The 24,667-nt window shown below is 41.8% G+C and overlaps 1 protein-coding gene across 1 annotated transcript in view; it reads left to right on the forward strand.

Annotated features, from left to right (window-relative positions):
* slc12a2 (solute carrier family 12 member 2) overlaps positions 1 to 24,667 on the forward strand; it is a 213,122-nt gene that overhangs the window by 74,319 nt on the left and 114,136 nt on the right. The window contains exons 3-4 of the mRNA XM_080188735.1: positions 5,000 to 5,075; positions 14,174 to 14,269. Coding sequence (XP_080044861.1) covers positions 5,000 to 5,075; positions 14,174 to 14,269 — 172 coding nt within the window. The remainder of the gene's footprint in view (positions 1 to 4,999; positions 5,076 to 14,173; positions 14,270 to 24,667) is intronic.

A 24,667-nucleotide genomic window follows, 5' to 3' on the forward strand; every position in this document is an offset into this window, starting at 1 on the left:
GCTGATGACACCAAGATTGGGGGAACGGCAAATTGTGCGGAGGGTTTGGAGAGTCTGCAGAAGGATCTAGATAGGCTGGGCGAATGGGCCAGGAAATGGCAAATGGAATTTAATGTTGGCAAGTGTGAGGTGGTCCACTTTGGTAGGAAGAATGGTAGGAAGGACTATTACTTACGGGGCGAAAAACTGCAGCAGGCGATGGTGCAGAGGGACCTCGGGGTCCTTGTGCATGAGTCGCAAAAACCCAGCTTGCAGGTGCAGCAGGTGGTCAGGAAGGCGAATGGGATGCTGGCCTTCATAGCGAAGGGGATTGAATATAAAAGTAGGGAGGTCTTGCTGCAGCTGTATAGGGCATTGGTGAGGCCGCAACTGGAGTACTGTGTGCATTTTTGGGCGCCGCACCTGCGCAAAGATATTTTGGCCTTGGAGGGAGTGCAGAGGAGGTTTACTAGGCTGATACCGGAGTTGAGGGGGTTGAGCTATGAGGAGAGGCTGAATAAACTGGGCTTGTACTCGTTAGAGTTTAGAAGAATGAGAGGAGATCTCATTGAGACGTATAAGATGATGAATGGGATGGATAGGATAGAGGTGGAGAGGCTCTTCCCGCTCAGAAAGGACAGTAGGACTAGGGGGCACAGCCTCAAGATAAAAGGGGGGCGGTTTAGAACGGAGTTGAGGAGGAACTTCTTCACTCAAAGGGTGGTGAATCTCTGGAATTCTCTGCCCGTTGAAGTGGTGGAGGCTGCCTCGCTAAATATTTTTAAGACGCGGGTTGATGGGTTTTTGATAGGAGAGGGGATTAAGGGTTATGGGGAGAGGGCGGGAAAGTGGAACTGAGCCACGACAGATCAGCCATGATCTTATTGAATGGCGGGGCAGGCTCGAAGGGCTGGATGGCCTACTCCTGCTCCTATTTCTTATGTTCTTATTATGTTCTTATGTTCATCCATCTGACCATGGCCAAGAATGTCCTGTCCATAAAAAGAATAAATCAAACCCAGCCAGTTTCTGCCCCAGTCTACTCAATCGTCAGCAAACAGATGGAACACATCATCGACAGTTCTATCAAGCGGCAAATACTAAGCAATAATCTGTTCCCTGATGTTCTGTTTGGGTTCTGCTAGGGTCACTCCGCTCCTAACCTCATTAGAACCTAGGCCCCAAAAATGGACTAAAGAGCTGAACATCTGCCTTGATGTTCAGACGGCATTGGATCAAATATGGTATCAAAGTGTCCTATTTTGCCATTTTGAGTGATGGGCAGACTTGAAACTGGGAGTGTTTCAGATCTGACTTTTAGACCATTCTCTGGCACCTCTGTGCACACTCTGCTTGAAAAAATATCAGTGATTCTGAATCGCGTTGCAGAAGTCTGTGGGCGAGGCTTAATATGCCCAAAATCCTGCAGCTCCAATTGGCGCATCCGTTTGTGCATGCGCAGAAAAAAAGATAGAACTTGGCTCCCTTAACACATCACTTCTGGGTTGCATGATGCCTCCCCCTATCCCCAACAGACATTGCCTCATCCCCACAACAGTACTGATACCCTTATCCCCTACTCAGACTGATTGCGGGCCCCTTCTCCCTCACTGATCTCAGGCAGAGTGGCAGCGGGCCCCCCTCTTCCACTCACTGATCTCAGGCAGAGCCATGATGTGGAGATGCCAGCGTTGTACTGGGGTAAACACAGTAAGAAGTCTCTCAACATCAAGTTAAAGTCCAACCAATTTATTTGATAGCAAACTCTCAAGCTTTTGGGCAGCCCTATTTCTACGGGTAGCGCCAAGGCCCAACAATCTTCAGCAGCTTTTTCAATGATCTTCCCTCCATCATGAGGTTGGAAGGGATGATGTTGGTTGGTTGGTTATTGCACTATGTTTAGTGTCATTTGCATCTCCTTAGATATTGAAACAGTCCGTATCCATATATAGCAAGATGTGGACAACATTGATTTGGGCTGATAAGTGGCAATTAACATTTGCACACACAGGTGCCAAGTAATGTCCATGTCACAGAATCATAGAACCTCTACAATGCAGGAGGAGTCCATTGAGTCTTACTGACCGCAGGCCATATCCCCATAATCCAATGCATTTACCCTAGCTAGTCCCCCTGATGCTAAGGGGCAACTGAGCATGGCCAATCCACCTAACCCGCACGTCTTTGGAGTGTGGGAGGAAACCCACGCAGACATGCAAACTCCACACACAGTGACCCAAGCTCCCTGGCTCGAACCCAGGTCCCTGGCGTTGCGAGGTAGCAGTGCTAACTGCTGTGTCTTCTAGGATGTCTATCAAGAGAGGATCAAATCACTTCCCCATGACTTTCTTTGGCATTATTATAAACATCCTGGGGTTTATCATTGACCAGAAACTGAACTGGACAAGCTTCTTTCTGCACCATAGGATTCTATGATTATGATGAGTATTATAGCTACAAGAGCAGGTCACAGGCTGGGAATTCTATGCGATGTGACTCCCCAAAGTCTGCCCACCATCTACAAGGCACAAGTCAGGAACATGACAGAATACTCTCCACTTGCCTGGATGAACGCAACTCCAACAACATTCAAGAAATTTGATAACATCCAAGAAAAAGCAGTCGGTTCGATTCATTCCCTATCCACTACCTTAAACATCCACTTCTTCCATCACTGACTCTCAGTGGCAGCATTATACTTCATTTACAAGATGCACTGCAACAACTAGATAGCCTCCTTCAAAAGCACCTTCCAAATCTGCAAACTCTACCACCTAGAAAGTCCAGGGCAGCAGCTTTTGTAAATTCTCCTCCAAGCCACACGCTATTCTGATCTAGAATTATATCACTGTTCCTTTCCCATTACTGGGTCAAACTCCTGGCCTTCCCTCCCTAACAGCTGTATGGGTGTACATAATGAAGCATTCCCATTGACCCAGGTCCTTTCAAAAAAGAGTCAAGCATTGCTCTGCAATCTTGCTGCCTCTGCTGGAACAGTTTCAGTCCACAGCCTAGAAACTGCGGATGGATCACCTCTTGATGACCGGCTGACTGCAAACATCACTAATTGCAACCTACTAACTGATCCGAGTGTGGTGAAGTCCCAGATTTCAACCTTCAATCAGTTGTATGTGGCCAAATTTCCCATGGAAGATGGGCCAGAGGAGATGTGGCCCCTTGCTCCATGACTGGAATATGAGAACAACTCAAATTGTGACTGTGATCATCCAAGCCAGTCCATTGCCCATATACTAAAGCCCTGAGAGATCCATTCTTCGTGGCATCATGATTTGCCCAGGTTTCAGTTATTTGAGACCTATGTTTTAATTATCCTGAACACTACCTACCAGTGTGGCCTTCCCACCTTCCCTCCAAAGAGGCATTCAAATGTGGACGAATATATATTGTCTAAGGATAAAAATATGCCAAAAACACAATCACACAGATTTCCTCCCCTAAAGAGCATTAGTGAAGCAGGTGGGTTCTAGAATATTCTGGTACCTCATTGGATCTTCATCTTTAACAGAGTTTAATTCATTGAATTTGAATTCTCTACCTTCATGATGGGATTTAAACTCTTGTCCTCTAGATTATTAATCCAGGCCGCGAGATTACAAATCCTGTGAGATGATATATGCTTCTGTGCCCCAAGTAGCAGTGGTTTTAATGTTGTGTAATATTCAGTTAATCGATAAACGTATTCTAAATAGAAAATGCTGGTTAAACTCAGCAGATCTGGCAGCATCTGTGGACGGAGAAATAGAAAAAACATTTCAAAGCTTGTGAATGTTACTTGCCACTTGTCTGCGTGTGCTTGGATATTGTCCAGGTCTTACTGCATTTGCACATAGACTGCTTCAGTATCTGAGGAGTAACAAATGTTGCTGAACATTGTGCAGTTCTCAGCGAATATCTCCATGTCTAATATTATGATGGAAGGAAGGTAATTGATGAAGCAGCTGAAGATGGTTGGGCCTAGGGCACCACCCTGAGGAACTCCTGGATGCCATAGACTGGGTCAAATGCTCCCTTGATGTTGAGGGTCGTCACTCTGACCTCCTCCCCTCCAGAGTTCGGTTCTCCTGTCCTTGTTTGAACCAAGACTGTAATATGTTCAGGAGCTGAGTGATCCTGTTGGAACCCAAACTGAGCTTCTTTTGATGGATGTAGATATTTTTCTAATATCATATATCAAGTGTCAGCTTCAGTTCAGTTGGTAGCACTTGTACCTTTTGAGTCACAGGGCTCTGATTTCAACCACTGAGGGAGTGATGCATGGTGATTTGTGTCACTTATTTCAATGAGACATTAAACTTGGGTCCCATTAGCTACTTGTGTGGGTGAAAAGATCCCATGACGTTATTTTGAAGGAAATCGGTGTCCTGACGATTTATTACTCATTCAACATCAGGAAAAAATTTCTGAGAATTATCGCATTGTTATTTGCTGTACGCAAATTGGCTGCCAGGTTTCTTACAATACAAAGGTGAGCGCACTTCAAAATAATACCTCCATTGGCCATGAAAGTTGCTCTGTGAATGCCAATTTCTCCTTTTTTTAAAGTCACTTTTGTAGTTATTGCCCACATCTTCCCTTTTACTGCCTGCTGAGCAATAGCAATTTCTGATTACACAGTTCCTTTAAATATAATGAAACATCCCAAGTGACACTGGGCCATATAAGGAGATATTAGGCCTGATGACTAAAAACTTGGGCGAAGAGGTAAGTTTTAAAGAGTGTCTTCAAGGTAGAGATTGGAGAGCTGTAAGGAGGATGGTCCAGAGCTAGATGTCTAGACAGCTGAGGGCACAGCCACCATTTGTTAAAGATGTCGAAATCAGGGCCATAATGAGAGAAAAATAATATCATTAAATGATATTTTAAATGCAGTTAAGGAAGTTTGAGATTTTGCTATGTTAATTCACTATCTGGTTGGCTGTATCTGCATTTTGGTAAGAATTTGGAATGTGTGATTATCAACCTATTTTGTGCTCTCGTGTAATCGTTCCCTATCCTCTAGGTACGATGTATGCTAAATATTTGGGGTGTGATGCTCTTCATCCGTTTGACATGGATTGTTGGACATGCTGGGATAGGTATGTGGAAAAGCTGAACTCTTTCTGATCTTTCTGTGCGCTAGTGTTTAAGTGCAAATTTCATCTTTGTGTTGAATGCTAATTCACATGTTAAATGGTTCAATCGTTTGCAGTTGTTTGTTAAATGTAACGTATGGTTGTCTTCTGTCTTGATCTTAATTAAATGCTAGGTGTTGAAACTGAGCACATTTTACAGTTTTCAGTGAAACAGTTATAATAGATTTTGGTATAACTAACTACAAATTAACTAGTTGATGGGAAAATTATTAAAACGATATAAGAGTCTTTCACAAGTAACTTGCAGCTCCTAATGTATACTAATCAGCTAACCATGAATATTATTCCTTCTATATCTGTGGCCATTCTGCACTGTCATAAACGGTGTTCCTTCCATACCTGTCAGGAAATGACTGAATGTTTTGCTTTCTGTCCTTAAAGATTCACCTTCATCTTTTATCGATTAGTATCAAAGTACCTGACAATATCTAAAAATGTGAGGTGTTTTATTTATAAATGGAATATAAATATTTATCTGGACAAGTTTAACTTTGTTTTCCACAGCAGTGCAAAAAAATGTTGTTAGTTCCCTAGAATATGTTTCTGTTTAATTTGCATTACATTGCTATAAATCCCTATTCTATAATAAACAAATTGAAGAAAATGTTTCCAAGGTAAGTGCTGTATTCGGCTCAAGTTGCTCATTAGGACCAGGGCTCCAACAAGATTTATAATGAACGTTGTAGTATCATGCAACATACTAAAGCTATTGATCCAGTAGGTAAGTTAATGATCTTTGTTGACAAGTTGGTTGTATATTTATTTTTGAACTAAATCTTTCATATAAAGGAGGTACTTTGGAACAGTATATTTGGAGTTCAGTGCTTGGACCTGCGAGTGACCCCCCACCTCTCCTCCTCAGAGAACTAGAAAGCTTTTCAGGCTTTAGGATTAAATTTATTTCCTGTTTTATAAATGGTAACTTGGTGTTAGAAGACTTGAGTATTGCTAATCCTGACACCTTTGTTGAAAAAAGGGTGCAGGGATGAACTAGCATCTGAATCTTGGTGGTGGGGAAGCTTTTGTTCCGTATTATCAGTTCTAAAATTGTCAACTGCTTTTTATTATTTATTCATGGGACATGGGTGTCATCATCTGGGCCAGCATTTATTACCCTTCAACTGAATGAAATGACTTAGCAAGCTGGGGCGCATTTAATAGTCAATCGTATTGCTGTGGATCTGGGGTCACCTGATGGCAGGTTTCCATTTCTAAAGAATCAAGTGTGTTTAATTCCAGATTTTGATTGAATTCAAATTCCACCATCTGCCATGGTGGGATTTGAACCCAGGTCTCCACGGTATTAACCTTTTCTGGATTACTAGTCCAATAATAATACCACTACGCCAGCACCTTCCCTGACAAGCATGGATTAATGAAGGAAAACCAATACAGATTTGTTAAAGAGAAACTCTTTAATTAATCCCCTGACTCGGCTACAGCAGGATAAGTAAACAAAACCACAAGTGGATGTTTAGAATGTGTAATTCTTTGCAAACCTTTGTTGATACAGAGACCTTTATCTAATTTCCTTTTGAAAATGATTGCTGTTGAAAAAGAGGAAAATTAATGTTAAATGGGAGCAAGCAGTAGTGGTTATTAAACGAGACTTAAATAGAGGAAAAAGTCTGTTGAGTCTTGAGCCAAGTGACCTGTTTATATAATGTAACACATTATGATACTAAAATTCTTAATGCTTTAAAAATTCTTAATTGTTTAAAAAGCACTTGGATCTCAAAGATTAATTCACCAAAGTTGGGAACTTGTGAAGAGAGGGTCTGTGAGAGAGCATCTTGATTAGTGTTGGATAAGATTGAGGAGCACTTTGTGTGCTTAGCCTCTGGGAAGTGAAATTTTGCTCTGGATGCAAAGTATGAAGAATTGGCAGTAGCAATGCTTAAATAAGTTCTTTTTATCTTTTTTGTTTTTTTAAAAACAGTAAAGCTGTTCTTAAGTCAAAATATAATTTGGATGTTGAGGAAAGTAAGGCTGAAGCTTTTGGCAATGACACAACAGTTGCACGTATTCTGAACTTCATATCATAATGTTAAACTCCTTATTTCAAATTCACAGTTGGTTGTTATAAGTGAGTTCTGTCAGCCCTGATCAAGCTGCTTGTAGATATTGGCTTATGTTCATGAACTTAATTTGTTTCTAGGGGGCTCTACTTCAATTCAATGAATTGGCAAATGAGAAAAATGTGACTGGTTAACTAGTTTGTTTGAGTACCTCCCTCTTGGAGTTTTAAGCTTTTTTTAAGTTTATTTATTAATGTCACAAGTAGGCTTACATTAACACTGCAAAAAAGTTACTGTGAAAATCCCTTACTTGCCACACTCCAGTGCCTGTTTGGGTACACTGTGGGAGAATTTAGCATGGCCAATGCACCTAACCAGCGTGTGTTTTGGACTGTGGAAGGCAAACGAACACCTGGAGGAAACCCATGCAGACACAGGGAGAACATGCAGACTTTGCACAGACAGTAATCCATGCTGGGAATCAAACCTGGGTTCCTAGCACTGAAGCAGCAGTGCTAACCACTGTGCCACCATGCCGCCCTGAGACCATTGTATTACCGTGGTTGTGATTTTGTTAACATTATTAGCTGTTTAACACCAGGATTGTCACATCAAACCATAAAACTCTCATCTTAATTGAGATTGTAGGCAATCACAACTTTAATCCATGTAAATTCTTGACAGCTAGGCCCTACTGAATATGTCTTGTCTCACTAAATTAATCAAATTATTTGAATTACAATTTTTATTGGATTAATATTTCAGACTTGCACATGAACAGGAGTACTAATGGTTAAGATTGATTTTCAGCATTGTCAATAAATAAAGACACTTCACCTGTGAGCGGTTTCCATTTTAGGGTTTTTAGTGCTTGTTTTTTTTCTAAGATAAAACCACATGGATTCAAAACATTGTCAGCTACATTCTGGATAGTTAAAATCTTGATCTTGAGAGTACAGTAGACGAACATCGATTTTTTTTTTTCCTCTCCTATTATTTGCCAAGAAGTGGTGTTCGGTGCTGGAATGTTATTTCTCTTAGTCCTCCGATATCACAAGCACGTGGCTATTCTGTAGCTGTGAAGATGAGTACTTGGAGGATATTAGGTGGGGAGGAATGCGGAGACAATTATGGTATCACGTTTCCGCAAGGTATTTGATAATATGCCACAAGAAAGGTTATTGTCGAAAATAAAAGTTCATATTGTAGGGGTAACATATTGGCATGGCTAGAGGATTGGCTAGCTAATAGAACAAACAGTAGATGTGAATGGGTTTTTTTCTGGCTGGCAAATGGTTAGCATTGCTGCCTCACAGCAGCAAGGCCCTGGATTCAACTCTTGGTTTGGGTCGCTGTTTGAGCAGAGTCTGCGTGTTCTCCCTGTATATGAGTGGGTTTCCTTTGGGTGCTCTGGTTTCCTTCCACAGCCTGAAAGACATGCTGATTAGGTGCATTGGCCATGTTACATTCTCCCTGTATCCCCGGACAGGCACTGGAGTGTTGTGACTAGGGGATTTTCATAGTTTGTTGTAGTGTTAATGTAAGTCTTGTGACACAAATAAACTTGTAAAGGTGCAAGGAGTGGTGCATCATGGGGATCAGTGCTGAGGCCTCCACTTTGTCTGAAGGGATGGAAGTTTGTTTGCTAAATTTGCTGATGACAAAGATAGGAAAGTAAATTGTGAAGAGGACGTAAGGTTACAAAAGAATATTGATGGGTTAAGTGAGTGGGCAGATCTGTCAAATGCGTACATCTGGGAAAATTAATTTTTCATTTTGGCAGGGAGACAAAAGGGAGGTACAGCAGGGCTAAATGCTGAGAGGCCTCAGAGCTTTCAGATGCAGAGGGATTTAGGTGTCTTAGTGCGTGAACCACAAAAGGAGCGACGATACGCAAATACAGCAAGTCACTAGCATAGGGGCAGCACAACAGTTAGCACTATTGCGTCATAGCACTGGGGACCAAGGTTTGATTCCCAGGTTGGGTCACTGTCTGTGTGGAGTTTGCACATTTTCCCCATGTCTGTGTGGTTTTCCTCTGGTGCTCCGGCTTCTTTCCACAGTCCAAAGATGTGCTAGTTAGGTGGATTGGCTGTGCTAAATTGCCCCTTAGTGTCAAGGGAACTAGCTAGATAAATGCATGGGGTTATGGGAATAAGGCCTGGGTGGGATCGTGGTCAATGTAGACCTGATGGGCCGAATGGCCACCTCCTACACTGCACAATTTTTCTATGATAGCTAATAGAATGTTATGGTTTATTTGAGGGGAATTGAGTACAAAAGTACAGGGGTTATGCTTCAATTACGCAGTGGTATCTGGAGTGCTGTGTACAATATTGGACTCTTTATTTAGGCAGTTCGGAGTTTTACTGCACTAATACCTGGATTGGGTGGGTAGTCTTATGAGAGAATGTTGGACAGGCTGGGCTTGTGTTTGCTGGAGTTTAGAAGAGCGTGGGGTGACTTGATTAAATCTCAAGATCCTGGAGGGGTCTTGACAAGTTGGATGTGGGAGAATCCAAAACTAGGGTGTTGCTATTTTAAAAAAAAATACAAAGGTCATCCATTTAAGACAGCTGAAGAGAAGTTTTTGCTGAGGGTAGTGGAATTCCCTTCCTCAAAAGACAATGAAAGCAGAGTTTTAAATATTTTTAAGGTAGGTAGATTGATGATAAGCCAGGGGTTGAAAGGTTATTTGGGATGCGTGGGGAATGTGGATTTGAGGAATACAGTCAGATCAGCCATGATCTTATTGAATAATGGAGTAGGCTCAAGGAGCTGAGTGGCCTACTCTTCCTCGTTTGTATCAACTGATAGTTGACTTGGTGCAAACCAGGAAATGAATCTGGGATTTGTCAAGTCTATGCCAAATGGTGAACTGGCCACTGAGTTAATAAGTGTGTACATTGCTGTTAATTGGAAGTGGGGTTTCAACATTGTTAGTTGTAATATCTTTCTTTGAGATGTGCAAAATCACTTTAACAAGGTTTATTTCTGTCACTAGGTGCAGAGTAAATTGTATCAATTTTCGCAGTGCACTTACATCCCACATTCACACTTGTTTACTTCAGTTGAAAATGAAAATGTTTGATGCAAGAACACTGAAGACTAGGATGCATTCTGATTGTTCCATTAAAATGCCAACTCGCTATAGACTTCTGATTTTGTTGTGTGTGGGATGAATGTCTATGTTGTTTGCCATTCAGCTCTTCACAAATAGGTGTTATTTTGTATAAGTTCTAATAACAATCTGAGAAGCAGCTCTCATTGAAAGAACAAGGCAACCTGAAATTTTACAGACTCCAGTGAAGTTTGCTAATGGCTTCCTACTCTCTCCTCTTTCTCTCTCTCTCATCCTCTCTTTTTCCACACCCCAGATCTTTCCCTTTTCCACTGAGGTGGGAATGATAGTTACATTGGACTGTCATTTCTTTCTTACAAGCTTGTCATAACTTTCTCGCCTCTAATTTTATCTTGGTAGTACCACAATGTTTTATCTGGGCTTGTTAATAATCAGCTGATAAATCAGTCCGTGTAGAATATTAAATCCTTTTATATGCACTGAAAAGTGAAAAACATTTTTCCACCTGCTGATTAGGCAGTATACCAACAACAAAAGCTGGCTGTAGATAGGTCACATAGTATTTTAAATTCAGCAAATGAGTATATATTATTTCACTCTGGAATTGGTCTTTGCATAGTGCAGATGGGGAATAAAGGAAGAGTGATGGTATAGCTTATGTATTTGGATCACAGGGCCAGATTTCATAGCCTTGCTCTTCCAGAAACCATAAAATCCCACCAATGTCAACAGACCTTCCCATTGTCTGCCCCGCAGTTCCTGTGGCGGACACAGTGGTAAAATTCCAGCCTACAAGCTTCATGAATGAGATGTCAAGCCATTTGGAAATTGAGGCTTTTTTTAAAAAAAATCCCTATACCATTAGATTTCCAATTCTTCCATGGCATTTCTCCATTACATTCCATTACAGCAATGTTTAATTCAGCGTGAGCATTGTTTATTATGTGGCACATATTTATCTTTTCAAATTTAAATATGGTTTTAGCATTCGGTGTTTAAAACCAGAATTAAATATGAAGTAACTGCCACTTAGGAAATATGTTAACTCTGGGAGTTCTTGAAGGAGAAAGGCTTATAAAATAATGCAAAGTTAACCATGATGCCCTTTCAAGCACAGGGTGTTGGTGACATCTTTTGTGTGCTTGTCTTTGTTCAGTGGTATCTACCTCTGCATCTGTAACCTTCCTTTGTCTCTGGATGTCCATTATGCTTCCTTTGTTTGTTTTTTAATCATTTTGTTGTATGAATCTGCTAAATTACGTCGACAATAGATCTTTGGAGATTTAAAAGAGAACTGCCTGTTTCCTATCCAGACCATTCTCATTGTTCATTTGTTCAGTGTGGGAGTTGGGGGAAATGTTAACTAATATGCTAAATTGGGAGAATGGAGAGGGAAAAGTAACTTCCAAAATCGCTTGTTAAAGCTGTTCCACTATTGTGGAAGATCAGTGTGAGCAACACCTGTTCTTGAGACATTGGGAGCCAATGCCATCACTGACAGCCTTGGCATAAGATGTTAGGGGCAGTACAGTGGTTAGCACTGCAGTCTCTGCTGTCTGAGAAGTGTTGATCCGCTAGAGAAAATCTCCATTACAAGGGAGGAAGTGTTAGGATTTTTAGGGAACATTAAGACTGATAAATCCCCAGGGCCTGATGGCATCAACCCTAGACTGCTCAGGGAGACGAGATGAAATTGCTGGGCCTCTGACGGAAACCTTTGTCTCTTCATTTGATACAGGTGAGGTCCCAGAGGATTGGAGGATAGCGAATGTGGTACCCTTATTTAAGAAGGGTTGCAAGGATAGCCCGGGTAATTTTAGGCCAGTGAGCTTGATGTCCGTGATGGGGAAATTGTTGGAGAGGATTTTTAGAGATAGGATGTATGCACATTTAGAATGGAATAATCTCATTAGTGATAGACAGCATGGTTTTATAAGAGGGAGGTCATGCCTCACAAATTTGGTGGAGTTTTTTGAGGAGGTGCCAAAAACAGTTGACAAGGGAAGGGCTGTGGATGTCGTCTATATGGATTTTAGTAAAGCGTTTGACAAAGTTCCTCATGGCAAGTTGGTGCAAAAGGTTAAATCTCATGAGATAAAAGGTTAGATCGGTGGAGAACTGGCTTGGCCACAGGAGACAGAGGGTAGCAGTGGAAAGGTCTTTTTCCTGCTGGAGATCTGTGACTAGTGGTGTTCCACAGGGCTCTGTACTGGGACCTCTGCTATTTGTGATATATATATAAATGATTTGGAAGAAGATGTAACTGGTGTGATCAGTAAGTTTGTGGACGACACAAAGATGACTGGACTTGCGGATAGCGATGAACATTGTCAGAGAATACAGCAGAATATAGATAGGCTGGAGAAATGGCAGATGGAATTTAATCCAGATAAATGCGAAGTGATCCATTTTGGTAGAACTAATGTAGGGGAGAGCTATACAATAAATGGCAGAACCATCAAGAGTATAGATGCAGAGGGACCTGGGTGTGCAAGTCCACAAGTCCTTGAAGGTGGCATCACAGGTGGAGAAGGTGGTGAAGAAGGCATATGGCATGCTTGAGATGGAGAGATTGGGTAAATGGGGTTCTCCCTGGAAAGACGGAGAATGAGGGGAGAACTAATAGAGGTGTATAAAATTATGAAGGGCATAGGGTGAACAGTAGGAAGCTTTTTCCCAGGTTGGAGGTGACGATCACGAGGGATCACAGGTTCAAGGTGGTGGTGGGGGGGGGGGGGGGGGGGGGGCGGGCGTGGTGGGGGGGGGGGGGGGGGCGTGGGGGGGGGGGGGGGGGGCGTGGGGGGGGGGGGCGTGGGGGGCGTGGTGGGGGGGGGGGGGCGTGGGGGGGGGGGGCGTGGTGGGGGGGGGGGGCGTGGGGGGGGGGGCGTGGTGGGGGGGGGGGGCGTGGTGGGGGGGGGGGGGCGTGGTGGGGGGGGGGCGGGGGCGCGGCGCGAGGTTTAACTCAGATATCAGAGGGACGTATTTTACACAGGGTGGTGGGGGCCTGGAATGCACTGCCAAGCAGGACGGTGGAGGCGGACACGCTGGGATCATTTAAGACTTACCTGGGTAGCCACATGAACAGACTGGGAATGGAGGGATACAAACGAATGGTCTCATTGGACCAATGAGCGGCACAGGCTTGGAGGGCCGAAGGGCCTGTTTCCTGTGCTGTTTTGTTCTTAGTTCTTTGTTCTTTGTCTCACAGCTCCAGGGTCCTGGATTTAATTTCCATCTTGGATCATTGTCTACACATTCTCCCCACGTCTGCGTGGGTTTCCTCCCATAGTTTAAAAGACGTGCTGATTAGGTGCATTGGCCATGCTAAATTTTCCCTCGGGCATTGGAGGGTGGCGACTAGGGAATTTTCACAGAAACTTCATCGCATTGTTAATGTAAGCCTACTTGTGACACTAATAAATAAACTTTAAACTTGAGCCTTTTAAGCATACCTTTCAGATTGACCTTGTGGCTGCAGTGAAGATCTTAAATTTCATTATGTACCATTTCAAACATCTTTAACCACCACAATGTAAAGCAATTCAGATATTTGATCCAAGTTGTTTGCTTAATTATATTAAATAGGAGATTGTTATTTCATACGTAGTGATGTGTGAGGATAGCATGGTTGATGGCATTGAACGTTCATGGCACACTGCAGGCTACGAGCAATATTAGTCACTGGCCTTCAAACAGAACTTTGTTGACTACATTGTAGGGAGAATCATGAGAAGCTGATAATTTTGTAAAATGTAACCATGCTCAAATCCAATATCATTGGGTTCATTGTCCCCCTCCATTACAGTCCTGTCTGTCAAGTCAATGTTATGTGCCTCAGATCAGTGTCTTGAACAGCTATTGAAAACTACAAGTGTTTGCTGAAACATGATTTTGAATTTTGTTTCAGACCTATTTGAATAACTTTGTTTTTCTGTAAACAGGTCTTTCTCTTGTAGTTATTGGCATGGCGACTGTTGTGACTACAATTACTGGCCTATCGACTTCTGCTATAACTACCAATGGATTTGTTCGTGGAGGTAATGATTTCACGTTTTCATCTTTGCAGTGTTATTAATATCAATGTAGTGTATTTGATATTTTGCATCTCCAATCTCAAAAGTATCTCCTCCCGTTTCTTCTGTTCCGCATGTTATTATTTGCTTCAGATATAAAAGAGCAGTTGAAAACTGAAGTTTTCAGATACATTTTTTTATATATAATTTCCTCCTTCAATGACTCCTTTATGTCACCAGGAGAAAAAAAAATGACTGGAATCCATGAAACAGTTTATTAAATATAAGGCAACAATGCTTTTATTCATGTGCTCAGTTAGTAAATTTCTTGCTCTAGAAATAATTTCTGTGCTGAGAAGCAGCCTCCTCTGATGGGCGTGAACTTCACTTCAAGGTGAACTTTTATTTTTAACTGACTTTGATTTGCACTCAGCTGACTGAACTTCCTGCAGTGAAACATAATGATGGAATTTAATGTGCTTGACTAGCTGATAGTACTTCATAAGAACATAAGAACATAAGAAATAGGAGCAGAAGTAGGCCATCTGGCCCTTCGAGCCTGCCCCGCCATTCAATAAGATCATGGCTGATCTGTCGTGGCTCAGTTCCACTTTCCCGCCCTCTCCCCATAACCCTTAATCCCTTCTCTTATCAAAAACCCATCAACCCGCTTCTTAAAAATATTTAGCGAGGCAGCCTCCACCACTTCAACGGGCAGAGAATTCCAGAGATTCACCACCCTTTGAGTGAAGAAGTTCCTCCTCAACTCCGTTCTGAACCGCCCCCCCTTTATCTTGAGGCTGTGCCCCCTAGTCCTACTGTCTTTTTTGAGCGGGAAGAGTCTTTCCACCTCTATCCTATCCATCCCATTCATCATCTTATACGTCTCAATGAGATCTCCCCTCATTCTTCTAAACTCTAACGAGTACAAGCCTAGTTTATTCAGCCTCTCCTCATAGCTCATACTTCAGAGCACTGTTTTTCAAAGTGGGGGTCACGACCCATGGGTGGGTCACAGGATATTGAAAAATGGATTGCCACAAATGATGCCCAATATCCACCTGGCCTTTTGTTCTGTTTCCTCTCTGGGTGTGCTCTTGCTACAGTGCAATGTATGACCAAAAGAGGCAAAAATAAATACACCCTGCACATGCATGTGGTGCCAAGCATCCTGCACGCATGTGCGCTTGGCACCAAATGGCCTTTCCCTTTTCTGTTAAGCCAGTTGTAGACATAGATCATTTTGTTACATGAAAGAGACGTTCAGAGACATCAAAATAGCCAATAAACCTGTCGGCCAGGATCTCGCAAATGAATCTGCCAGAGAGAGCGCTAACTACTCCAAGTCCATGACAGAACAGAGCAGTACTGATGTTAGCTATGGGCAGCACATCTGTTAGCTATGAGCTGAGCACCAAGGCCTCTGGTGAACAACAAAGAAAAAGATGTTTTTTTTTGAGGTATGGCTTTGCCAATTGTGCGATAGCAACTCAGCATGCAAAGCCCATGTGTGTTTATATGTGAGCAAATACTGGCAAATGAAAGTTTAAAACCCTTGAAGTTGCAAAGACATCTGAAGACTAATTCTGGTGATCTGGAGAACAAACCTTTGGATCCTTTTTCAAAGGGTGCAGCAAGAACTGAAATCATCAGCTCAGGTTCTTGGCAGGAATTTAACATTAAATGACAAAAGCACAATTAGCCTCAGACATGGTAGTTATCACATAGCTAAAGAGAAAATGCCCCGCACTGTTGCAGAGAATTAAATTCTCCCTGCGGCACTGGACATGGCTCACTTGATCTTTTGATGAGAAGTCAGATGAAAAACTGAAATACGTCCTGCTTAGTCATGGCACAGTCTCTCATCAAATTCCTAATATTGCTGAGAATTTAAAAGTACAGCTTATTTCTTGGATAAAGTTAGCAGGAGATTTCTCAATACAACTGGATGAAAGTATGGATGATACAGATTGTACAACCTTGTTAGTTTACGTTAGGTATATTTGGTGCAATGAATTTGTTGAGGATATGCTGTGCTTCATATGACCAACCAACATGACTGATACAGATTTTTAAAGCGTTGAATAGCTACTTGGTTGTAAAGTACGGACTTGACTGGGTTGATTGCAAAAGAATTGCAAGTGTTAGGGTGGTCAACATGACTAAGAAAAACAGTGGAGTTATAATAAGGATTAAGGAGATCAAGACTTTGTTTGCAATCATTGCCTTATTCACCACAAGGCATAGGCATCAAGAGGAATTCCACTGAAGTGTTAAAAGGGGTTGTGTCACGAACTTCAATAAGTGCAGCACACTTGATACCAGGCTTTTTGAGGCTGTATCCCGAAATGGGAGCTGAGTGTACACACTTATTGTTTTATTGGCTGTTAAGGGGTTGGGTGCTTGGCAGCGTGTATGAACTGAGGTATGAAATTCATGCTTCCCTCCTTGAGAAATTGTCCCCTCTGGTTAATTTATTTGGTGATGAAAATTAGATTATAACTCTGTCAAAGAACAAAGAAAATTACAGCACAGGAACAGGCCCTTTGGCCCTCCAAGCCTGCACTGATTATGCTGTCCGACTGAACTAAAGCCCCTTACCCTTTCGCAGACTATATCCCTCTGTTCCCATCCTATTCGTGTACTTGTCAAGACAGCCTTCAAAAGCCACCACCATATCTGGTTCCATTACCTCCCCCGGCACTAAGTTCCGGGCACCCATTACCCTCTGTGTTTAAAAACAAATTGCCTCGTACACCACCTTTAAATCTTGCCCCTTGCACCATAAACCTATGCACCCTGCCGATTGACTCTTCTACCCTGGGAAAAAGTTTGATTATCCACTCTGTCCGTGCCCCTCATAGTCTTGTAAATTGCTATCGGGTCGACCCTCAACCTCCGTCATTTCAGTGAGAAAGAACCAAGTTTCTCCAACCTCTCCTCATAACTAATGCTCTCCATAACCAGGCAGCATCTTGGTAAATCTTGTCTATATTCTCTCCAAAGCCTTCACATCCTCCTGGTAGTGTGGCAACCAGAATTGAATACTATATTCCAAGTGCAGCCTAACTAAAGTTCTATAATGCTGCAACATAACTTGCCTGTTTTTATACTCAATGCCCTGGCAATGAAGGCAAGCATGCCACCGGCCTCTTTGGCTACCTTCTCCATCTGCGTCGCCACTTTCAGTGACCTGTATACCCAGACCTCTCTGCCTGTCAATACTCCTAAGGGTTCTGCCATTTACTGTGTATTTCCTATCTGTATTAGGCCTTCCAAAATGCATTAACTTGCAATTGTCCGGATTAAACTCCATCTGCCAGCCAAGTCTCCAACTGATCTATGTCCCATTGTATCCTCTGGTCCTCATTGCTATCTGCAAAGCTTTTGTGTTGTTTGCAAACTTACTAATTAAACCAGTTACATTTTTCCTCCAAATCATTTATGTATATTACAAACAGCAAAGGTCCCAGCACTGATCCCTGAGGAACACCACTTGTCACAGCCCTCCATTCAGAAATATACTCTTCCACTGCTACCCTCTGTCTTCTATGACTGAGCCAGTTCTGTATCTGCCTTGTCAGCTCACCTCTGATCCCATGTGACTTCACCTTATGCACCAGTCTGCCATGTGGGACCTTGTTAGAGGCCTTACTGAAGTCCATGTAGACAACATCCACTGCCTCACCTCATCAATCATCTTTGTCACCTCCTTGAAAAACTTGATCAAGTTAGTGAGGCATGACCTCCTCTTCACAAAACCATGTTGCCTCTGACTAACATGTCCACTTATTTCCAAGTGGGAGTAAATCCTGTCTCGAAGAATCTTCTCCAATAATTTCCCTACCACAGACATCAAGCTCACAGGCCTGTAATTACCTGGATTATTCTTGCTACCCGTCTTAAACAAAGGAACAACATTGGCTATCCTTGAATCCTCTGGGACTTCCCCTGTAGTCAGTGAAGATACAAAGATTTCTCTCAAGGCCCCAGCAATTTCCTCCCTTGCCTCTTTCAATATTCTGGAGTACATCCCATCAGTTCCTGGGGTCTTGTCTACCTTAATGTTTCTCAAGAACCCCAATACCACTCCCTTTTTGATCTCAACATGACTCAAAAAAGCTACACACCTTTCCTAGACTCATCATGCACCAAGCCCTTCTCTTTGGTGAATACTGATGCAAAGTACTCCATTAATACGTCGCCCATTCCAAGCAAAATCATCTAGTTTGTATTGCGTTCTAGTTGCTGTGAATTCAGGTGAGAGAAAATAAGCAATGCTCACTTTTGTGTTTGTAGTAGTCAAAATTGGTTCAGTGATATCTCTGAAAATTATTTTGGCTGCAAAAAGAGCAGTTTTGTGTATGTAGTTCATCTCCAAAGAAGCCATGTTCAATAGCGGTTAAATAACTAACTGAGTTGACTTTGCTATTACGATCTCAGCAATTACGATGGTAGTTCTTTAAAACATAACATCTGAAATTAGATGTGATTCTGTGACTATGCAGCATTTATGAAGAATCCTGAGTGTGCTAAAGTTTATATCAACAGTGTGTATAAGATTATCAGTCAGACTCGCAATGTAGGTCACTTGTGCTTGCTAGAAGCTACGTATTCATTGGCAAGGACCTATCCTCCGCAGACAAAAAGAATATGCCCTGACATTACCCCCTTGCTTTGAATAAACAAAAGCATGGAGTATAATAGCTCACTGGTGCATTTGCCATGGCAATATCTGTACCATTCATAGAACATAGAAACATAGAACATAACAGCACAGTACAGGCCCTGCAGCCCTCAATGTTGTGCCAGGCTATGTCCAATCCCAAGATCAAGCTACCCCCTCCCTATAATTCTGGTGTGCTCCATGTGCCTATCCAATAACCATTTGAAAGTTCCTAAAGTGTCTGACTCCACTATCACAGCAGGCAGTCTATTCCACACCCGAAACACTGAGTAAAGAATCTACCTCAGACATCTCTCCTATATCTCTCACCATGAACCTTATATTTATGCCCTCTAGTAACAGCTACAGCCACCCGAGGAAATAGTCTCTGCATGTCCACTCTATCTATCCCCCTCATCATCTTATAAACCTCTATTAAGTCGCCTCTCATCCTCCTCCGCTCCAAAGAGAAAAGCCCCTGCTCCCTCAATCTTTCCTCATAAGACTTTCCCTCCAAACCAGGCAGCATCCTGGTAAATCTCCTCTGCACTCTCTCCAATGCTTCCACATTCTTCTTATAATGAGGTGACCAGAACTGAACACAATATTCCAAATGTGGTCTTACCAACATCCAGTACAGTTGCAGCATAACCCCACGGCTCTTAAACTCAAACCCCCTGTTAATAAACACTAACATGCTATAAGTCTTCATGGCTGCATCCACTTGAGTGGCAACCTTCAGGGATCTGTGGAAATGAGCCCCAAGATCTCTCTGTTCCTGTGCATTCCTCAGAACCCTGCTGTTGACCCTGTAATTTACATTCAAGTTTGTCATACCAAAATGAATCACCACACATTTATCAGGGTTAAACTCCATCTGCCACTTTTCGGCCCAACTCTGCATCCTATCAATGTTTCTTTGTAGCCTGCAAGAGCCCTCCACCTCATCCACTACTCCACCAATCTTGGTGTCGTCAGCAAATTTACTAACCCACCCTTCAGCCCCCTCTTCCAAGTCATTGATAAAAATCACAAATAGCAGAGGACCCAGCACTGACCCCTGTGGTACACCGCTGGTAACTGGCCTCCAGTCTGAAAATTTTCCCTCCACCATCACCCTCTGTCTTCTATGATACAGCCAGTTACTTATCCAATTCAGTCAACTTGGTTATTGAATCAACATCCTTTGTCATGCAGTATAAATTGTTTCCTTTGAAACTTGGCATTCCTGTGCAAGGCATCTTGCAGCAATACTTGCATTAATATAGCATTTCTCATGATCACTGGGTGTGTCAATATGCCTCACAGCCAAGGAAGTGCTTACATTTTGAGGTGTAGTTGCTATTGTAATGTAGGAAACGTGGCAACTAATTTGCGCTCAGCAAAACTCCCCAAAACAGCATTGCGATAATACCAGGTAATCTATTGTTTGTAATGTTGTTTGAGCAATAAATATTGGCCGGGTTTCTTGAGTGTTATGGGATTTTATGTCTACCTGAGCAGGTGGCTGGGGCCTCCATTTAGTGGCATAGCCAAAAGACAGCACCTTTGACAGTGGAATGCTCACTTAGTTCACAGGAGTGTCAGTCTTTATTTTTGTGCTCATGCCCTGGAGTAGTACTGAAACCAATCAACTTGTGATGGCAAAAATGCTATTGACCTAGCCACAGCTGACACACAAAAGGCTCCTGATGTATTTGCTATGATAAAGTGCAGTTAGAAGGCATGCTACTCCAGTGACTGGGTCCCCGACCCAAGAATGATCCCAAATTGGAAACATGCAGCCTAGAGAATATGCAGGAACCAATCGTCAAACAGATTTTAAAGCACTTATGTAATGTATGTTGTCCAAAACACTTTACAGCCAATGAAATACTTTGGAAGCATTTGAAAGCAGCAGCCATTTTGCACAGCAAGTTCCCAACAAACAGTAGTGTTATAACAACCAGATAATGTGTTTTTTTTATTTGCAATGTTGATTGGTCAGGTTATGAAGAATGACTCCCCTGTTCTGTGAAATGGTGCCAGCTGAGCCAACAGATCTGACCTCGGTTAGTTCAATAGACAGCACCTCCAAAAATGCACACTCCCTCCAGCATTGGTCTTGGTTTGACTCCTAGACAAGGGTGCTCCCAACTTGAGACATGGACAAAACGCAACTGGCACAAACATTAATTTTTAAATGTGTGGGCGTAGACTGAGTGTTGGCTAGTGATGCCAGTATGGTAATCTATCTAAAGCCTGATCCTGTCCTCCCCCTATATAGGTGTGTATGCACATTCCAGCAGGGGTCACTGACTTGTGACTAGGAGTGGGAGTAAATGGTCTTGGTGATGAATCGCAGTTGGCTTTGTTTGTCACTACCTTTTACCTTTGAAATCAATGGTTTTCCAAGATTGACTTGAGTGTTTCCTGGCTCTTTTTGAAAGATTGTATTGGTTCTCAGCAGAAAAGTTTTGATAATGAAGTTGTGCTTGCCAAACTGAGATGTTTGCGGCTAAATTGTCAAGATTTTCAACTTTGCTGTAACAAATTGTTCCATTGTCTCCGTCCCAGAGTAAGATTTAGGAGTTCTCCAACTACCACTTAATGATTTTTTTAATGCTGTTAATCATTAGAGCAAGTTCAATTCTATGCAGGGTATTTTTTCTAAATCATGCGTTTAACCCCTCCTTACTTATTAAAGTGCTCATTGTTGCAAAATTGATTGACCATTATATGGGTAGGTACATACAAAGAAAGCAATTTTTGTTTAAAAAGAACAATCAATTTTTCCCATTTTGTAACTGGAAGACTGAAATTAAAGGTAGCTGCCCAAGCATCATGATCATGTAATGGAAACCTAAATGGGATAACTTCAATGTAGAAAATGAAGTAAAAATAAAGGTGATGCCACATCAGGAATAATATGAAGAAACAGGAGAATTCCATGGGTTAGAAGAAGTTTCTCTTTTAGACATCTGCCACTCACTCTTATTTATCTTTCACTCACTGTTGCTCTCTTACATATCTTATCTCATAGCCTCACCTCTTATCTATGTGGTTCACTCATTCTTGCTTAACCCCATTCTGGCTCTTTTTCACTTATAGCTCTTGGTGCTTGGAAAGGGTACGCCCTTCTCATTTCCTTGAATGTTCCTTTGCTAACTCTGTCTCAAGTATAATTAAAATGTGATTTTTGAAATTGTTATACTTTTCCCTCTTCACTCTTTGTTTTCCTTTCTTTCTTTCCATCCTAAGTAATCAACCCGAGACTGTGTCCCTGTGTTCTAGATTTCTCAGCCAGCAGAAGTGTTCTGTTTATCCGATCAAGTGAATGAATGTTTCAATTCGATCACCTTATATTCTACTGAACTTGAGAGTATAGGTTCAATTTACCCAGCTGCTCATGATGGGACAAACCTCCCTATCTGAGGGACCAATCTAGTGAACCTTTACTTTAGCTGCCTCCAATACCACTATATTCTTCCATAAATATGAGGATCAACATTGACACACAACACCCCTTTAAAATGTTTTTCTGTTTTTCCAGCCAATTGAATAACCTTGTTGCACACTCACTTAACCTATTGCTATCTCTTTGCAGTCTCTCTCTATCCTTCCATTTTCACTTAGCCATATGTCATCAGAAAACTTGGATGCATTACTCTGTCTTTGTTTAATGGCTTCAGAGAATGAAAGGGAACTATTATGTAAATTATAGCTGATTTGCCTTGGTACCCTGGGCAGCATTCTGTCCTTGACTGATATTACCGAAAACTGATTTACTGATCATTCATCCGGTGCAGCTTGTTGGGCCTCTGTTGACAATGTGAAGCTAAATGAGCAATAAGGGAGAAAGGAGTGGGAGGATAGATGCTTAGATGAGCATAAACACCGAGATCGACCAGTTGGGCTGCGTGGCTTGTTTCTGTGAAGTACTTCATTCCGAGGGTATTTGGAAATCGTTCTGTAACTTAGTATGATTTTTGTTGACCTCACTTGAACAATTGCTACTGTGACTGAAATAGAAAAATAGCTTAAATTATCAACATGAGAACTGGGTGGAGCCTATACCAAATGGGATTAATTTGTTTGAAAACATTAAATTTTGTTATATCATAATTAATATGCTTGTCAAGTATTTTACTTGCAAATGTTCTTTTGAAACCAAGTAAAATCCAAAATTTACATGTATCAAAACAACTTACAAAAATTCCAAACCTTTTTTAAGACCAGAATGTACCTGGTTAACTGTCTTGCCAAGTGCTTTTCTTTCTCTTCTTCCTGATCTCTCAAAAGAAGTTGTTTAAGAGATGGTGCCCATCTGCAGTATCAACTTTATGCACAATTCTGGGAGGCTTATCAATTAATGTTAGCAAGTTATCTCAGTCAACCTAAACCTGTAACCACCCAATGATCAGGTGCTGCCGAACACTGACTAGGAGTGGGAACTTGGGCACGTTTTTAAGAGGAAAACTTAATGTTGCCATCCTCGCAATGTTGGGGCTAATTTGAATGCACTATTCCTAAGAGATGCTGCAGCACTTCAAGGAGGGCTTTGCAGGGTCAATGGAGCTTGGTTTGCTGTTGTGATTTCTGATTCCTTGGTCAGTAGCTCCGTTCAGTTTGGTTCCTTTGGAACTTTGTAGCATTTTGATACGAATAGTTTGCTAGGCTATTTCTGACGATAGTTGAGAGTCAACTACATTGCTGTGGGTCTGGAGTCGCATATAGCTCAGACCAGGTAAGGATGGCAGATTTTCTTCTCTAAAGAACAGTAGAGGGCCAGATAGATATCTTTTACAGCAATCAACAATGTTTTCATGTTCATCATTACTGAGGCAATCTTTTAATTCCAATATTATTAATAGAATTTAAATTCCACCAGCTGTATTGGTGGGATATGGACTCTTGTCCCCAGAACATTAGCCTGGATCTCTGGATTACTGGTTTGCTTAAAGTTTCATTTGAAGTTGTACCGTTCAGGAACACAATCACAGTGTTCAGGGAGAGCTTATTGTGCGTATGTTTTGAAGGAGTTTAGTTTTTAATTATTAATTTGCTAAGAAACTGGATTCAGTAGAACAATAGAGCTAGTAAATGGCTCGGTAGAGTTTTTAAACATTGTTATTGATTTCAAATTAGTTTAATGTTGAAATATAAACACTTCAATGAGAAAATGTTTTATACATAATGAAACTGCACCAGGGTTACTATTCAATAATATTTTTTGATGGGAAGAAATATCAATTATTCTTTTCTGTCCGCTTCTCATGGTTCATGAAGGATTTTGTATTTGTGATAATACAAATGATTTTGGCAGAAACTTGAACCATAACTTTGCTTCAGAAAAGCACTGCAAATTTGCACACACAGTTTGACAATTCTGCCCAAAGTGGAAACTCTAGACCATAGTTTGAGTCTTGATTGCCAAAATAGTTGGAGTTGGGGAGAAGGAAACACTCTCTTTCAAAATTGTTAGTAAAAAAGAGCAACTTAAGAAATGCGTGGAAACTTCATTTCATTAGTTTTCATAGCAAAGGCCAAATACCTTCGCTCTTTCACTAAATACCATTAAAGTGAAATGCCTATGGCTGAATCTGAGAAACATACTGGCTGGAACTCCACCACCTTGCCTGCTGTGGAATCTGTCACGGGCGAGGGTCCAACAACAGAAATGTCCGTTGACCTCAGGCAGGAATTTCTGCTCTTACCTGAGCGAACCATATCTCCCACTCAGAGTCAGTGGAACCTTTACAAATGCAGCGAGGGTT

Source organism: Carcharhinus amblyrhynchos, chromosome 5 (assembly GCF_965287045.1).
Source record: "Carcharhinus amblyrhynchos chromosome 5, sCarAmb.v2.hapA, whole genome shotgun sequence".
NCBI classification, from domain to species: Eukaryota; Metazoa; Chordata; class Chondrichthyes; order Carcharhiniformes; family Carcharhinidae; genus Carcharhinus; species Carcharhinus amblyrhynchos.